The sequence below is a fragment of the Procambarus clarkii genome, chromosome 32 (genome assembly GCF_040958095.1).
Source record: "Procambarus clarkii isolate CNS0578487 chromosome 32, FALCON_Pclarkii_2.0, whole genome shotgun sequence".
NCBI lineage: Eukaryota > Metazoa > Arthropoda > Malacostraca > Decapoda > Cambaridae > Procambarus > Procambarus clarkii.
In genome coordinates, this window is record NC_091181.1 from 33927409 (window position 1) to 33946020 (window position 18612).

An 18612-nucleotide genomic window follows, 5' to 3' on the forward strand; every position below is an offset into this window, starting at 1 on the left:
ATTGCACAAAAGTCTTTCCTCTCTTGAGTGCTTTGTCAAGGTCTGAGTATGTGGTCAGGGCGAGACTTAGCATCTCAACTGCTAATGTCGTCGAGATGTAAGTCTTGTCCTAACCACATGACCAGATCTTGACAAAGCGCTCAAGAGAGTGTGAAAGACTTTGTGTAATTCTTGACATAAATTTCACAAATACATAAGTGTGGGTTTTTAGGTTTTTATCCTTTGTTATGATGTGAGAAAACATTAGCATTACTTATTAAGTTTGATTGTTATTACTAGAAGCTTAATATTCATCATTTTCATTTAATGTGATGGGCACAGTAATTTGTAAACATGAATGCCTTAATTCTTCATATTATATAGATAATTATATTTGTTATTCTAATTTTAAAAATAACCACAGCAGCACCAAAATTAATTCCACTCTGCTACATTAAAAATGTCAAAAGCTTGAACTTAAAAAATTGTCATCCAAACAATGTTTACATATCACTTCCATTAATCAGCTTTGGAAAGACTTATCTATTGCTGGCTTAAACCTTTGTTACATAGTACCTTCAGTAATAGTCCTGTGGATGTAATCAGTCTCAGTACAGCAATGTATGGTTTTCTTCACTTCAATATTTTAGCAAATAGGATAAAATTATAATTTATATGTTTTCTGAGAGCAAGTGCTACTTGCTGAACATAAATGAATCAACGTAATGCTTGACATAACAAATATTAATATCACCCAAATAACACATTTGGACCACATATTATTTTTCAAAGGATATAAAAAACATGAAATTCGTTATTATTTTTTGCAAATTACAGATGAACATAACTATTTTCCTTCCAAACCTTTGTTTAGAAAATGATTAATAAATGGATTATGACATTTGTAATATCACCCTAGGATCAAACTTAATCATCTAAATGTGTTCATTTTGTTTGTATTCACAATACAGAATTACCTAAATGACTAAAACTAAACATAAACTAAATCAAAATAGCACACAGTTTTATGATAAAGAAGGATATTTTGTTTTATGATAATAAAAACATTTTTATTTTATGAAAACACAGGTTTCATATAATATGAAAATATTTGTCCCATTAAAATTATTATGAAAGACATTAAGTCTTGAGGTACACACACACACACACAGATGGATATACTGATAATATATGTTAAAGTATCTATATTTCTTATATATATCAGAACAGTACTTTACACAGTAGCATAATATTTTATACAATATATATTCAGTATATGGGGCAGTCACTAGTGATTTTTTAATCAGTTGTATATGCAAAATACAGTTAAAGCGAGTAAATTATACAATATGCTTTGGCAGCATTCACAAACCAGCTACTCTTTCTCACACACATTTTGCACATTTTCTCTATATTTCTCTCACCCACATACACACTCCCTGCTATCACAAGAGCATTAATTGTCATACTGCAGCATGGGCAAGACTTTTCTGTCAACATGAAGGTTTTTTGCACTTAATCGAGGGATTGATTTTGTAACAACAGAAACTTGCACAATGAGAGAGATACTTGGTGCATATATGACTTTCATAAATATACAGTACAGTGTACTGTCTATATGACTTAAATATTTATACTGTACATATTCTATTGCACATTAACTTAATTTTTTTGTAGCTATATATATTTACTTACCATTGCCAAACCAACAATTTATGAAGTAATGAAACAAAAAGAAATTTTACATTAGGCACTTTCAAGTTCTGTGATCGCTAGACGTGTGCATCCTTTTCAGTCAGTTACCAAATTTAAGTATACAAAATTACCAAGATTGTTGGTAATTAGCATACTTTCAAGTGTCAATGTTATATCCTGCATATCTATAGTACCACTTGCAAAATTTCCAACTTGTCTCATAGGTCTGCTCAAAAACAATAGCTGCAGCCTGCATCATTGTCGGTAAACAGTGAGCCTTCATTCCCAGTAGGATATATATTACAGGTAAATCTCAATGTGTGGGGATTTCTGAGTATTGATTGCATTCCAGAAACCTTTCAAAACCAAATTAGTTTTTCCCCCTAATACCAAAAACTATAGAAGCTTATTGGCAGAGGGTAGGTAGGTTTGCACAACTGTGCCCAATCAGTTACAGTACCTCCCGTGTTTGGTCTAGCTCAGGCAGATTGGCATTTTTTTATTATTGATTCTTCAAATAAGGGAAAAACAAATAGCCACAGACTAAGGGAGTTTGCATGGAATGAGTCAAAATTCAGGAATAACACATACATCACTCAACTGTCATCAAAAATATCAAAATGTGTCAATTACTAAGCAGTAGTTTATAGGAAGGGGGAGAAATCCAATAGAATTGTCTTATGTTGTCCATGGAGAAATAATCACAGAAAAGTGATTTGGTTATATGTAAGATTCCACTAGGAAAATTAAATGACAATTCTAAACTTTTTGTGTCTCACCACATTATCAAGGAATACAGAATAATGTATTCCTTGATTAATGTGGTGAAAATGTCCATTTTTTTTTTTTTTTACCAATGAAAACTTGGAAAGACATGGAGAGTGGGGCAAGAAGAAAGCACGAGGTGTATTTGTGTGTGTGAGACCAGCATGGCCTCTAAGAAAGAGACCAACTATCAAAACCAGCCACAGGATCACGAGTAAATGTGCAAAATTGCCCCACTAGTCAACCATATTATTATAAATCTAATATATTTGGGTGCAACTGACCATGCAAATGAGCTTATTAGTAATGCAGATTTGTAGTAAATACCTAGCTCCTGATTGTTAATTTTGCAAATACCAGAGTTGTGGATAGCAAGACATGACTGTACTGTATTATAAGAACAATTTGTGCCTTTTCATCATCAAAGAGAACAAATAAGTTTTTTGAGTAAATGAGAAGCACCTTTCTGAACAATGTAATTTGATCTCCATGTTAGTATCGACTGTCTTGCTAGGAACTGAATTATTGCACACACTTAAGTAGGGTGATATTTTAATTCCACTGAAAACTTTTCTAGGGGTTCTTGCAGGAACCCTGGGAGATACCATACAGCTAAACTGTCCCCTAAAAAGTCCTTCTAAGCCCTTCTTGGCATTGCAGACTGCCAAGGAGTGACCTAATGTTATCTTGGCTAGCACTATGTGGCAGCACAATACCTGTAGTCCGTTCAGATAATTTTACCTCCCACATCCAGTCTTAGGCTAGGCTTATCTTATCTACATATCTAGATACTTAGGTCTGCAGACCTACATATCTACTACAACTTGGTTGGGTCTGGCACTTCCTGCAGAAACTTAGTTCTACTGTCTGTTGAACACCTTCACTTGTGTTCCATCAATACAGTATTTCTTATTGGAGGTTAAAGGTTGAAGATATCTCTGATGTTCATAGTGTTTCCTGATTTTGTCTATGGGTCTCTGTTGAATTTCCAGTCTTTTTACTCCAGTAAATTATTTTGTTTTGTATATTTAGAACCTGGCATTCCAGTATCTTCCATGTTATATGATACCTCTCTTGTCTCTCTCTTTTCCAGAGAGTACAATTTGAGTGCTTTTGAGAATGTCTCAACAATTTAGGGGGTTTTATCATGGCGACATGTCATATATATTTTCTGAATTCCCTGTACTTCAGAAATCACTCCAGCCTTGAAAGGGGGAAGTGAGTATCAAGCATTATTCATGGCTGGAATGGAAAGTCCAAGTGATTTTAAAAGTAGGAACATTGTGGTGGAATACCTGGACTTGAAGGTTCTCATCCTCCATCTTTAGCATTTTCCTGGATGCTGCTGCATTTACTGAGTTTTGATGAACTTTGGTTTGTCTGACATCTTCATTCCCACATCCTTTATACAGTATATCATTTTCCTTCTATGAGATCTGATTGCATATTGTATCCTATACTCCATTTAAGTTCTTTGTTTTTATATCCAAGTACAGTACAGTACTTTGTATTTCCATATAAACATAAGAGTTCCAGAAGTTAGGACCTGGGGCTAGGTACATTATTTTGTTTTGTTTTCAATGTCTCTCAAAGTCTTCTGTGCTTGTAAGATAAGGTAATTATGAGGAGTAAGTGCTCAGCCAGTGTGACTGCAGCACTTGAAAGAGACTATTGGTGCATTTGTGCTAATACCAATTATTGTGCATTGTTCAAGTTGTGAAGCTGTCCACATCTTGCTTTTTTCAGTTCATCATTTTCTTTGTTGAACTCTGCATCAAACTTACTTTTTTTTAACGTATATATAGCTAGCAAGTATAGGTCCAATACTGGTGAAGGATTTTTTGTTATTAAAGTATACGTGAAAATTTACTTTGGATTTTTTGTCTTGCATGTCTCTTCCATTTACATTTCTTCAGTCTGGGATGATTTCTTCAGCTTCTGTTTTATATATTTCTTTAATATGCTTTAGATTACACTTTCTTCATTTGGATATTCATGCCTGCTTGTGCATCTCTGCTATTCTTTTTTTAACTAACAGCCCTCTTTTAGTGTTCAAAAGGGAACTTTTGAAATGTCTCCAAAGGGTACCTAATTTTCCAGGCTGTGATTTATGCAGCAGTATCAAACAGCCTGGCTGACCAAACTTTCAACAAACCAGACCATGGAAACATTGAACTTGGAGCCACATCAAGGTAAGGTAGTCTACTCTCTCTGTGAGCTACCATAGTAACATATTTAAAGTAGATTTTTATGCTTTGTATATGCAAAAGGTTTTTCCCATGCTAGCAGATTCTGACTAAAATACACCACAAAAAAAATGGATAGCAAATGAGGGAATAAGAGCAGTAAAGTGACCTGCTCTGAAAGTTTTTAGTTTACTATACACTCAGTATATTTTCTCAGCTATCCCACTTGATTGTGACTTAGTATAACTCTTATAGGGAAGAAACTTCCTGATGGGTTAGAAAACTTGCCACTGAGTAGAGTCTAAAGGATGCTACAGGGTAGAGTCAACTTACAGGTGTGAACAAAGTTTGCACTTTGAAGGCTAATGGGAGGACAGACTGCCAAGAGCAGCAAGGGTGGAATTGAACCTCTAGACCCTCTGGCTTTGTGGGTGGCATATACCTGTAATTAATGTAACTGTTTAACTACCATGCAAATTGGCTAGGATATTCATGCTTTGGTACACAGGACCATGGTTTACAATGGTTTACAAACTATCTGATGCCATCTGCCCAGATGACCAACTCCTATCCACAGGACAGTGGATATGGGTCCAAGGTAATATGGATGTGAACAAAATAGACTTCCAGACCAAAAGAAATAGAACTACAAGCAATAATGAATGTAATTCACTCTGCTGCCTGTAGTAAGTTCCAGAAGGAACATCATTCCAAATTCTAAAGTACATGAATATTTGCAAAATATCAGACATACCTGAAGAGAGGAATTCCAACTTTAAAGTGGGAGTTCATTGGAACCCACAGTGGAGCTTTGTGGCTTCCAATGTTGCACAGTAAGGACAAATTAATGGAGGCCTTAACAAGTTTAAGAAAGGAAGGCCAGAGATTGATGACAAAGTTAAACAGGAGAGGCTTCAATAATGCTGAGCTATACAAAGCAAGATTATTTGGCATGATCCACATTCCAAAAATAGCCAGGAAAGGAATGAGCAAATGATTGCTGCAGGGAGGAGACAATTGCCATAAGGGCCATGCCATCCTGGAGTCGAGCGAATGTCCAGAGTGCCCAAAGGACCCTTACTATAAGCTTCATTTGAGCCCCATTGATCACAAGTTTGGAACCTAAGAGTTGAATGGCAGCTGGGATAAACAGATGCTGGATCACAGATAACCACAAGCCAAAGGCCACCAGAAAAAAAAAGTCATGACAATAGCACAACCCAAAATATTTAAGTTTCCAAGTTAAGAGGCTAAGAATACCAAGCAGCAGTAGTATGGTGTCCATACCACAGAAAGCAGGTAACATTTTAAAAGACTTAAACATATGCCATTAAATAACTGTGAACCAATTAATAATAATAATAAAAAAAACTTTATGGAAAGGTTGGAGGTGCTAGATATGTTGGAAAACAAGAAAAGGGGGTGATATGATCACCACATATAAAGTTATGATGTGCATAACAAAAATCTAAGTAGGCATTTTTTAAATGCCACAACATTAAGAACGAGAATACAGATAGAAATAATAAATACAAAATTATAAAAACCATAGAAAATAAATTATTTTTTAAAGTGATAGGTGAAATATGTTGCAAGAGATGGTTGTGTGAATAAACACCACTTTGAAGTTTCAAAACTGATATGCCATAGGCTTATCTCTAGTCCTGTAGCCACACTTATTTAACACTTGAATAATTATACACATGCTAAATGCCTACTACATGCGCCGCCTCTTGACACATCTTGGACATCACCTGGCAGGACAAGGTGATAAACAACAGCGTCCTGGGGAGAGCTAGAATCACCAGCATGTACACAATGCTGAAGTAGAGACGATTGTGCTGGCTCGGGCATGTGGTGCGAATGGGCGACAGCAGGATCTCCTGTATGGAGAGCTGAAGCAGGGAAAGCATCCAACAGGTAAACTCTAGCTACGGTACAAAGACATATGCAAGAGTTACCAGAAAGCCATGCACGTCAATCTTGCTACATGGGTAACACTGGCCGCAGACTGTTCAGTCTGGGTGCAGTCTGTTCAGAAAGGTCTCTCCAAGTTCGAGGAGTTACTTGCCAAAAAATTGGAGGCAAAGAGACAGAGAAGGATAGCCGGAGCCAGGAAGACAGACCAGAATCAGACTTTGTTTGTGCTCCGTTTGAGATGGACTGCCATTCTCGGATTGGCCTCATCAGTCACACCAGACGCTGCACCAGGATTGTTAACCAGAGCCCAACTCCATAGTCTTCAGAGACTGAAGGATGCCTACTACAATTACACACATGCGCACATTAACTGAAATCTGGTCCCCACCAACAAAAAACATAAAAGACTAAGGATGAACATAAGGGAATCACTTGGTACTATCATAGGTACCTGGACTGTACCTGAATGAGGTTCTATGAGTTCTTCTCTTCAAGCCCAGCCCGGAGCCAGACTTGATTTGTGAGAGTTTGGTCTAACGGGCTGTTGCTTTTGAGTGCCCTGCAGGCAGGCCAACTAGTTTAGTGCTCTTTGGCCATTTCCAACTCCAAGGAGGGTTCAAATCTATTAAAATGGAACATTATAAGTCATTCCAGCTATATAGTATCCTCAGGGGCTTCCTAGTGCCATTATAACAGCAGACACTTACTTGGAAAGTTAATTACTGTACCAGTATTAAAATGTCACCTAACCTGGCTGCATAATTCAAGTGCCTAAAAAGACTGGAAATGTACCTTAGGAAGTAGTAGAGTTGGAGAGCTCATTAGTAAGAGATTTGTACTCACCTAGTTGTGCTTACGTGAGTCGAGCTTTGGCTCTTTGGTCCCGCCTCTCAATCAACTGATGTACAGATTCTGTAGCTTACTTGGGCTCTATCATACTTTTACATTTGAAACTATGTTATGCATTGCATTTATTAACTACTCTGACCAAATTCTTTCTTATGTGTCTGCAATATGTGTAAGAGGTGTCTGAAATTTGTGTAAGTTCTCCGATGCTCATTGTGGTAAGTGCCATGTTAAAGATAATATAATTTGATGTCTAGCACACAAAAATACATTCTTTAACCATTTATTAAAATATACATTTAGGTAGGTACATTCAAGCAATATTTAATATTTTATCACAAATGTGATGCCCTTTAATATAGTTAGAAAGAAAGAATGGAAGTGCACGTTCAAAAAATGTAAATATTGTTACAGTATGTCATGTGCAGCTAACTTTTTTCCTCTACACAGAACAAAAATTAAGTATAAAATAGTTTAATGTTTACATAAGTAAAGCAAACCTCACTTTCCTACAAGTCACAGTGCTATTTAGGAGTAAACATCACAAATCTTTACCAATAGTAATACAGTATTAGAATTAACACTTCATTCAAGAACAGTATCAGTGAGCAAGACCTCGTCCTCTGTTGTCTGCCGACGGAACTTGGGTTGTGATATCAGGTAAACTACCAGTCCACCAAAGATAATAAGGACCAAGCCTGTCACATTAATTAGGATACCTTCTGATGAGAGTGATGAATAGTCTTTTCTGAAAATAGATTACAAAAATTAATAATTGAACAAACACTTCACTCATGCAGTCTTGCATCAGAGAAATTAGAGAGAAAAATATAACATTTCTAAAATAATTAATTCGGAGTAGGGCAAGATCAGAAATTTAAATACAGGAGCCGTACATTATTCATAAATGTTTGTACATTTATAGTTGGGTTAGTTTACACAAATTTACAGTAAATTATTTGTGTGTGTCATAATATGATATACCCATAATTATAAAAGGGAAGTATAGGGTAAGGCCACAATATTAATTTAGCAAGACGGGACATTGATGCCGAAATTTCCTCAGTTCCGTTCATTGGTGTTGTCCCTTCCCTAACCTCACTCCCTACCTGCTCCTCTCCCTTCCTGACCTCTTCCTCCCCCTCCCTGACTTCCCACCCTCCCCGACCTCACCCCCTGACCTCCTCCCTAACCTCCCCCCTCAACCTTCTCCCCCCTCCCTACTCCCCCTGACTCCTCTCCCCCCTCCCTTACCTCCCCTCCCTGACCTCACCCACTCACCTTCTTCCCCTCCCTGACCTCACCTCCACCTCCTTGATTTCACCCCCTTCTCCCCCTCATGGAGGTGGAGGTAAGGTTAGGGAGATGGTGGGGGAGTATTGTCAGGGAGAGAGAGAGAGGTGAGGTCAGGGAGGAAAAGGTGGGGGGGGGGGGGTGAGGAGGGAATGGGGTGGTGAGGGGATGGGTGGTGAGGAGGGAGGGGGTGGTGGGGTGGGTGAGGAGGGAGGGGGGTCAAGGAGGCTGACAATACCCTCCCCCCCCCCTCATCATCTTTCCCTCCCTGATCTCACCCCTCCTTGACCCCCACCTCCCCCCAACTTCTTTCCCTACCTGGGGGTAAGGTCAGGGAGAAGGTGGGGATGAAGTCAGGGATGGGGAGAAGATAGGACGCTGACCTCACCCCCAACCTTCCCCCCCTCCCTACCTCACCTTCTCTCCTCCCCTGCCCTGACCCACACCTTCCTCTCCCTGACCCCCACCACCCACTTCTCCTCATGGAGGTGGGGGTAAGGTCAGGAAGAGGGAGGTGGTGAGGTCAGGGAGGGGAAGATGGGGGTCAGGGAGGGGGTGGTCTGGTGTGAGGTCAGGGAGGTTGACATTACCCCCCCCCCCACCTTCTCCCACTCCCGGACCTTGCCCCAACCTTCTTCCTCTACCTGACCTACCTGGGGGTAAGGCCAGGGAGAGGGTGTGGGTGAGGTCATTGAGGGGAGAGGGTGGGGGGTCAGAGAGAAGGTGGGGAGTGGGAGAACGTGGAGGTCAGAGAGGGGGGATGCTGAGGGGGGGGGAGATGGTGAGGGTCGGTAGGGGGGGATAATGAGGGTCAGGATGGAGGGAGATGGTGGAGGTCAGGGAGGGGGATGGTGGGGTGTGAGGTCAAGTAGGGGGAGAAGGTGGGAGGTTGACCTTACCTCCCACCTTCTTCCCCTCCCCTAACGTCACCCCTAAAGTCAGGAAGGGAGTGAGGTTGGGGAGAAGGTAGGATGAGGTCAGGGAGGGGGAGGAGATGGGGTTAGGTCAGGGGGGGAAGGGAGGTAGGGGTAAGGCCAGGGAGGGGGAGAAGGTGGGGGGGGGGTGAAATCAGGGAGGGGAGAGGGAGGTGGGGTGTGAGTTCATGAAGGGGGAGAAGGTGGGGGGGAGTAAGGTCAGGGAGGGGAAAGTGGGAGGCTGACCTTAACCCCCACCTTCTTCCCCTCCCTGATCTCACCCTCACCTGCCCCTCCATGACCTAACCCCCACCTCCTCCCTCCCTGACCTCACCTTCTCACCCTCCCTGACCTAACCCCCACCTTCTTCCCCCCTCCCTGGTCTCACCCCCCCCCCTACCTTCTCCTCCTCCCTGACCTTACTCCCACCTCCCCTCTCCCTGACCTCACGACCAGCACCTCCTGACCCCTCACCACCTCCATGACCTTACCCCTCCCTGCTCTCTCCACCACCTCCACCTCCCCGACCTAACCCCCACCTTCTCCCCCTCCCTGACCTCTCCACCTCCCTGACCTAGCCACAGCATCCCCCCAACCCTGTCTTCCTGACCACCCACCTTTCCCCACATCTTCCCCTTCCTGATCTCACCTCAACCTTCCCCTGGTCTGACCTCACACCCATCTCCCGTTCCTTTCCCTCTCTTCCCCTTTCCCCACCACCTACTTTCTCCTCTCTACTGTAGCGAGTAATCCTTATACTCGCTCCATTATCTTAATGGCATAACTAATTAGCACTAACTACACAAGCTATAATCCTATCCCTAATTACAGGTAACAGTTCTCACATCCTCCTATCCTGGTAGAGAAAGGTGAGGGGTAGTCACCAAATATAAGGAAGCTATATGAGAATAGACAACAGTACAATTTCCAGTCAAGAATGTAGCACTCGGCATAGGCAGTTCTAATTGTCTCCAAGATGCAGCTTCGACACAGAACAGACAGCAGACTAGGACCGCATCGAGCTACAACTGCTCTCCCACATAGAGCTCTGTGACTCCAGCCATACTCGACTCTCTGCTCTGCTCCAAGCTCCGTCTCAACATCTACGAGACTGCTGTATCCAGGACTACTAAATAAATATGAAACTCACTAAACACTGTGTATCTAATCTACCCAACAACGTAACATAATTGTACGTTACACTACCATAACCTAATTCTTACTTTTTAAAATTTTAAGCAATAACTGTATCTATCAGTCTATAAGTATTTAAGTCTATATTTTTCTTTCCTTGGAGTCCAGTTTGAGTAGAATGTGTGAATTTTAGCTCATGCTAGACAATTGGGTGTGAAATAAACTATGGTGTGCTTTCCGATACAGTTTTTAGGAAGTTTTCAATGATCTGTCAGCATGGTCGGAGCCGGTCGGCCTAGCGGACAGCACGCCTGGACTTGTGATCCTGTGGTCCTAGGTTCGATCCCAGGCGCCGGCGAGAAACACTGGACAGAGTTTCTTTCATCCTATGCCCCCTGTTACCTAGCAGTACAATAGGTACTTGGGTGTTAGTCAGCTGTCACGGGCTGCTTCCTGGGGGTGGAGGCCTGGCCTTTTTAGTGTACCCGGGCCACGGGGACACTAAAAAGCCCCGAAATCATCTTCAAGATAACATCTCAACAAGATCAGATTGTGTAAGGCTCTTACTGACAAAATATCTGCAAATGGTCTACTCTTGTGGCACCTCAAGTCAGAATCTTTTGAGGTTTTGCTCAAGACCCATCCCCAGTTGCTGTCTTGGCCTCCAAGCATTCACCTTCCCCACCTCTGGCTTCAAGTTCTAAGCAACTTCAGTCCCATCTCGCACATGAACTGGCTAGTGTGGGTTAAGAGATTGAGAGTTTCATTACTCTTGCCTAAGCATTTGCTTTGTCCAGGGCCTTCACATCCACCCTCTTCCAGGTAAAAATTATGTTTTTTTTTTCCCACCTTCAAGGAGAAGCTGGGGTGTTTCCCATGGAGCTGGGTTCTGTTCCTTGGCAACAAGTTAGCCTCCCAACTTGAAGGTCAGCCCTTAATCAACACTGGTGTGCACTGAGATTGGTCTAGTTCTCTAGTGAAGGGTCCAATCTAGTTTTCATGATGGACTTCCTAGGTTTTTATTTTAAAGTTGGATGGCACATACCTTATATCTCTAGGTAGCCAGTAGAGAGTCTGTATCACCCTTCTCAGTTCAAGTATGATGCCTCTTCTTGCACTGTGCCCTCTTTACAGTGTTGATGGATTGATCCTACTCAGGTTTTCCCAGTCTCATCTCTCCACTACTCAGGCTTGGCAAGATCTGTAGTTATATGTGCAGGATACATGCTTCTAAACTGGATCCTGTGCTTTTGGGCGTTTGAATTTATCTTCTAGCACTTAATCAACTCTTAACACTATGAAAAGAATTTCCTTCTCACTCTCTCTCCACTACCATAACTATGCATTTGTCTACATTTTACCAATAAACTACCAACTAATCTAGTCTCTGCTAAAGGCTTGTCCTCGTCTGCAAGTATCAAATTTTACATCTTCAAACTACTCCCATCATATGCTAGGCTCACATTCTTACCCTCATCTTCCTCATAACCCCAACCATTTACATTGAACCAACTAAGGTAATATCACACCCACTATGTTCCTCTATATTCATATACCATCATTTAACCAATGTTCTTTTTCCCAATCATCTGGCATACTACAAATTTGTTATGTCTTCTGGCAAATCTCTCCGTATCTGCTCCATTACTTATTCTCTACTATATTTAATAATTCCTGTATATACCCGACTAAAATGTATATGTATATCTCTCAGCCTGTTTGGTAATATGTTTATTGTTTATGATGTGTCTGTATATGTATGAACACGTTGTACTGAACGGCGTGAGAATAGCTCGAGCTACCTCATCCCTTTGTGTGTATTTTACCTCAATAAACTTATTTCAATTCAATTCTAGCATATATCCCACAATTATTGGATTTTGTGTATCTGAGAAATTTTGTGTTTAGTTTATTCAAGTGCAGTGATTAGTACCCCACTGAAGAAGTCTGAATTCTCATCCAGGCTTGAATTACTGCCCTTTTTAGGAGGCTATATTGTGTATGTACAGTAAGGACGAGAATATTCTCACCCCATATATTGCCCCCTATGATGTGGGAAGCCATTTCTCGTGAGGTTTCTTATACATTCCCTCAGAACATGCAAGAAAACCTTACAGCAAGAAATTCGTTCATCTATCAATTTTAGAGACGCTGCAAACCTCTTTGGTATTCTTAACAAAACATACAATGTATCCTCATATCACTAAAACTCATTTCCTTGTGGTCTCTTGCTCCGAGATCACTATTGACTCCTTCTCTACTCAATGATCAACTCATCTTATCAACCTTTAGACTTCTACCTCTTGGATCCTTATAAGGCAGCATCATCCATTTAATTAAATATAGCAGTATCATATGATCAGACAAATTTCCGTAAAAAAATTATGCTATCAAAGATTACTTTCATTTGATTTCTTCCTCAAGTGCAATTCATGATAACTGTACAACCAATTACATTACATATACCTGTAGTACAATATATAATAACAATATACAGCATACTTACAAATAGTGTATAGTACTTACACAGCAAAAATGGCTTTCTCAGTGAGACCTAAGAGGCAGGATGCCACAGCTCCAACAAAAATGAAAAGTCCAAAGAACTGATGGAGAGGCAGGTATGCAGCTCGCACAGATGGCCGTAAACCAGGGAAGAGAAATGTCAACAAGCCCACCAGCCACTGAAAGATATTTTTTTCTTGAAGTGCTTTATTTTTAATTCCAATAGTCACAAAAATCCTTTAATAGAGAAATGTGATATGAAAAGATAATTTTTGCTTATGCTAATGTTTTTAATGTGATTTATATAGATTGACATAATAAACATGGCTGCAGACATGTCAGGACAAATGAATTCTTTAGTTTGGAATACATTATCAAAGGCAACAAATGTATAATAGAAAACAGGGGGTAGAAATAGCCTAAGCTACTCTATCCCTTTGAGATGTATTTCTTGCTTATCTCAATAAACATACTTGAACTTGAACTTGAATAGAAATCAAAATTCAGAAGTTCTTTATTCAAAAGATAGAAAACAAAATTCAGTCTGACATGAAGGGAAACCTCTACAGATGGCTCTTGAGATTGAACATGTAAGATGTTGAGCAAAACACAAGGTGGTAGTACATTCCACAGGATGCCTGTGGAATGAGAAAGACAAGAGATTCTTGGACTGACAAAAAGACACAACTTTGAGAAGAGTTAGATTCAGATTCTTTATTCACATACTTTCTGTACTACAGTAACAGTATTTGTAATAAATAAATAATCTGAATCTGCTCATAATTACTGTACTCTTTTTGTTTTTCAAGTTTAAACATTTAACTTTGTCTTTTTTGTTATTACACAGGCATCCTGATGAACAGACTACTATCCTGAGTTTTGCTCAACACTCTTCACCTTAATAGTAACGGAAATTAAACAAAAAAATTATGACTATCTGAAGGCACTTGCTCACCTATCAATTATACTCAAAATTTCCTTGCCAGCCTGAATGTGTTCTCCAAGCTGTAGTTCAAGTGAATTAGCACAAGGAGTGGAGTGCACTGCCTATTTTTTATTCACTAGGCAACAGTGTGGCTTATTTACTTCACTAGGCAACAGTGTGGCTTTGCCAAAAATTGTACTCCAATCCTCTGGGCTTCAATACCAACTTCATTATATGTACTGCATGCAGAAGATGCTAAGTCAGTTTTGGTCTAGTTTGGCAGTGGCCTGATGGTCTCCTCACCCTTCTTTTCCTTGTCTGTGTGGTGTTTTCACCATGTGTAGTTTTGATCGAGACTCAGAACAGATCTCTTTTTTTTTTCTGGATGCCAGATCAGGAGTCACTCTGTGCACGTCTCTTGCTTAGGTGGGTTTTTCATTGGAAACTCCGTGAGATACTCACTTGGATACCACAAGCTTTAAATACCATACCAGGCTCTTTCGAACCACGAGAGCCTACTGGAGACCAGTACCAGAATTTGGTCCAAGTTTGTATGGCATTGGGTAAGCTTACCCGGTACCAGTTTCCTCTGGAGTTACTGGCTGCTCCTCTCATTCTCCCATGGTAAACCCTTCTTTTTTTGTATTCCATGGTGAGTTACCTCAGGAAGTCACTGAGGGAAGCCCTTCCAGAAATCAAGCATTGAATGTAATGAATAGCTTCTTTCTGGTGGGTCTCTACACAACCTGTCCTCTTACAAAGAACGCCGCATTTCGATTGTATGCATTACACAAGGCCAAAAATTGTCATATAGAAACAGAAAGCAGCTCGTGAAAGTGATGTACTGTCCCATTTTCTGTTTTGGGTCCTCTGATAGGTTAGGAGAGGACACTTTAATTTGACTATTTTCTTGATGTTGGGAAACATTAGGATAATTGCTCTCCAGTGCCACTAGCCCTGCTATCTTCCGCCATTTGGGTTGGATGGTACATGTCTGACTGGGGCAGCCAGCTGCGGTCTAAGTTTACCTAAGGGCCACTATCTCACAAGTGGCCTCAATGAGGACAGGAAGCTGGCAGCTTGTCAAAGGTCCCTCCGTCCCCCCCTCGTATTGTTCTGATGATTTTGTCAAGCTGGATTATAAAATTCAAACATGTTTTGTCCTTTACAGCTTCAGTGGGTAGGCAGTTCCATTGGTTTATAACTATGGAAAAAGCATCTCCTGTTCTCTGTCCTACATTGTGGCTTGTTGAGCTTGAAACCATTGCTCCTTGTTTGTGTTACATCTAACCTTTTGAAGTTGTTTGGATCAAGATCCTCCAAAGTGTTCAGTATTTTAAGGGTTTGACAAGATCAGCCCTGCCATGTCTGGTTTGCAGTGTTGTTAGTACTGTGGCTCTCAACTGTTCCTGGTATGAGAGTCTATTTAGTTCTGGAATGATTTTTGTTGCCCGGTGTTGAATGTTCTCCAGAACAGCTAGGTCTTTTTGAAGGTGAGGTCTCCATGCTTGGATACAACAAGCCAAGTGATGCTAGGGCTTCCATCTGGTAGTGAGCAACTGTTACTAATTAGCCGTTTGGTTTGCATATGTACAAAGTTTGCATCATGTATACCCATATTTTCAATGCAGTTAACAGTTTTGGGGCACACTACCTTTCTGATGGTTGTTTTTGCCCTGGATTGATCTATGTACTTTCAGACTCATCCTTGCCTCTATAGAGGGAGCCAAATTCTAACACTGGTCTCCAATAATAATAATAATAATAATAATAATAATAATTTTTATTTAGGCAAAGGTACATACATAAAGAGATTTTACAAAGTTTGTTGGCTTTATAGGCACTCATGATTCAAAAGAACCTGGTGGGGTGCCAAAGGGTTGGGGAATCCAGGCGAGTTGCTTGGGAAGTCACTAAAGGGACCCATTGGGAAAAAAAGGTTTTTCATTAAATTCAATCCTGGATTTTTGAGGAGATTCTCAGTCCTTTAGTCTTGCAAAAGCTAACAAAGCCTTCTATCAAACCATACACTATGTACTCATGTTTGACATGAGATGGAACTGTCTAAAGCCTTTTCCCGTGTGAGAGGTGGTCTCGGAGGTCATTTGCAAGCTTCCACCAACAACCAGAATGGGTAAAATTAGGGGATCATATGATAGACAGAGACATCAGTATCCTTATAAGGAAGAGTGGACCAATATATGAAAGAGGATAAGTGGAGGGTTTAAAAACCTTGAAATTTGAAAGACTTGTTATGATCTGAGCTTGTGGAGTAACTTCTGCTGTGGTGACCCCAAAATGAGAAAATTCCACAAGTGAGCAAAGCATCTTAAACAAAATCAGCTGCTGATAAGGAAAATTTAATTATTTTATCATTATCATTTGGTAACAAGCTACAGGCGTAATGTGAAAATTCTCATGCTGCAATTAATAATCAGAAATCAAACATACCTGACATGAAAATAAAATGACTGTTATGAGGCCAATCCATGAGTGCAGACTGTACATGTTGGGAATTGACCTGGCATTGTGAAAGTTAAACACAGCAACAAGTCCAACAATGGATAAAATGAAGGCACCAAGTTGTATCATCATGTGCAAGATCTTGAGCTTCTTTTTCTTTTCAGAACGAAAGCCTCTGTAGATTAAAGCCCCTGGAATATTTGGATACAGTTATGATAATGTGAGAAACTTATGCACATATTACATTAAATAATGTCAGGATGGTCAACTGGCAAGGTCTCTGACAAGGTTACGAGCAGAAACACTATGCAGAAATATCCTTTAATTGAAGACTTCACCTTGGGATAAGCTCTATCATAAATTTCTATAAATCTTTCTTGAAATATATACACCACGATAACAAATTTACTTTCATATACAGTACTGATCCCTGTAAATATTGTTACAAATTCACCCACCAAATTTCTCCTCCAATATTCGTATTTCTTGAGAAAAATTTGCATCCTAGAAGGGAACGTAGTGAAATTTGGAATGTCTGTTCATCATATAAATTTCCATTAATTAAAAATTGCAATTTGGCAGATCTTGCCATTTTCTTTGTATTATTCAAAACAATGCACTAATATTTCACAAATGTTTAAGCTTTTGCTGTAAAATAAATTGCACAAACAAATTTGTTCATGTATCACTTTTCTGAGGCATTCAGACAAAGCCACATCAACAATATGCACTATACTTAAGAAGAAAAATAAGATTATGGGTGCTAAAGTGGCAAAAGGAGTAAGAACATTAACGGCACAAAGACCACAAATACTTGAAGAAGTGGAAAAGTTGTTATTAATTTGGATACACAACAAGGAGTTGAGGGGTGATAGTGTTTCAGAGGCCATTATTTGTGAGAAAGCCAGGGTGTTGCACGAAGACCTTCTAAAGAATACCCCTGCAACGAGTGATGCAGATAAGAAAGAGTTTAAGGCAAGCAGGGGCTGGTTTGAAAAATTTAGAAAGAGAAGTGGTATCCATAGTGTTACAAGGCATGGGGTTATGTGATGTGATTATGGAAGGGGACTCCCCTTCCAAACAGTAACTCCTCTCCTCCTCCCCCCTCCTCACCATCTTCCATACGCCTACAGCACTCGACAGCAAGGTAAGTAATAACTGGAACACAGTTTTGTAGGTTTATTTAGATGAATTAGGTATAAAAATTACTCTGAGGGCAGGCATAGTGGATGTATTTTTCCTTGTGTGATGTGTAGTCTGACATCTTGTTACTAAAACATTTCCACTCTTTTTCTTATGATACTGTACATCATTACAGTGCTGTACTTGCAAGTTGAAACCATGTTGTGTGGCAAGAGTACACCTGACAGGTGTAAGAACTTCATTACCGTGAATAATGAGGCAGTTATTAGAAAAAAACATGATCATGTCTGGGTTAGAGAGCAACTGGCAGAGGTGCATGGTATTAATAGTAGTGAAGAAGCTTACTACAATACCATAGTGCTTGAATGAAGGTGAAGAAAAGACCCAATATATATATAAATACTGTATACAGGTATTAAAGAAAAAAATTGGATGTAACCTATATCCTTTCTCATGGTACTGTATACAATGTTCTGCATAATATTGTATACAGTTCTTTGAGAAAGGATGTAGGTTACATTCAAAAATTTGTTTTTTAATATATTTATACATATACAGTACTGTACTGGGTTTCCATCAACTTCATTGGTACTAGTGCTATTTGACAAAAGCAAAGGAAGCAGTTCACTTAGTTTCTGAATAAAGTGGGGAGCAGTGGTGGGTAAAGTGACAAAAACATTGAAACCTATGCATCAGGATTTGGAAGATGATGTTTGCCAATGATTTATACAGCCTAGGGCTGGCTGTTAGTGCTTACCTATCATGATGAATAAGTGAGATCTAGCTCCTTATGCCTCACCTCTTAACCATTTACAATTGATGCACTAATTACCTTTCCCAACATTAA

The 18612-nt window shown here is 40.0% G+C and overlaps 1 protein-coding gene across 8 annotated transcripts in view; it reads right to left on the reverse strand.

Annotated features, from left to right (window-relative positions):
• Positions 1-788: 788 nt before the first annotated feature.
• Positions 789-18612, reverse strand: part of LOC123759407 (transmembrane ascorbate-dependent reductase CYB561) — a 107247-nt gene continuing 89423 nt past the window's right edge. For all 8 annotated transcript variants that reach the window (XM_069335211.1, XM_069335214.1, XM_069335209.1 and 5 more), the window contains 3 exons: positions 16611-16813; positions 13259-13413; positions 789-8139 (listed from right to left, as the gene is read on the reverse strand). In XM_069335211.1, the coding sequence (XP_069191312.1) occupies positions 7977-8139; positions 13259-13413; positions 16611-16813 (521 nt within the window). In that variant the 3' untranslated portion in view covers positions 789-7976. The remainder of the gene's footprint in view (positions 8140-13258; positions 13414-16610; positions 16814-18612) is intronic.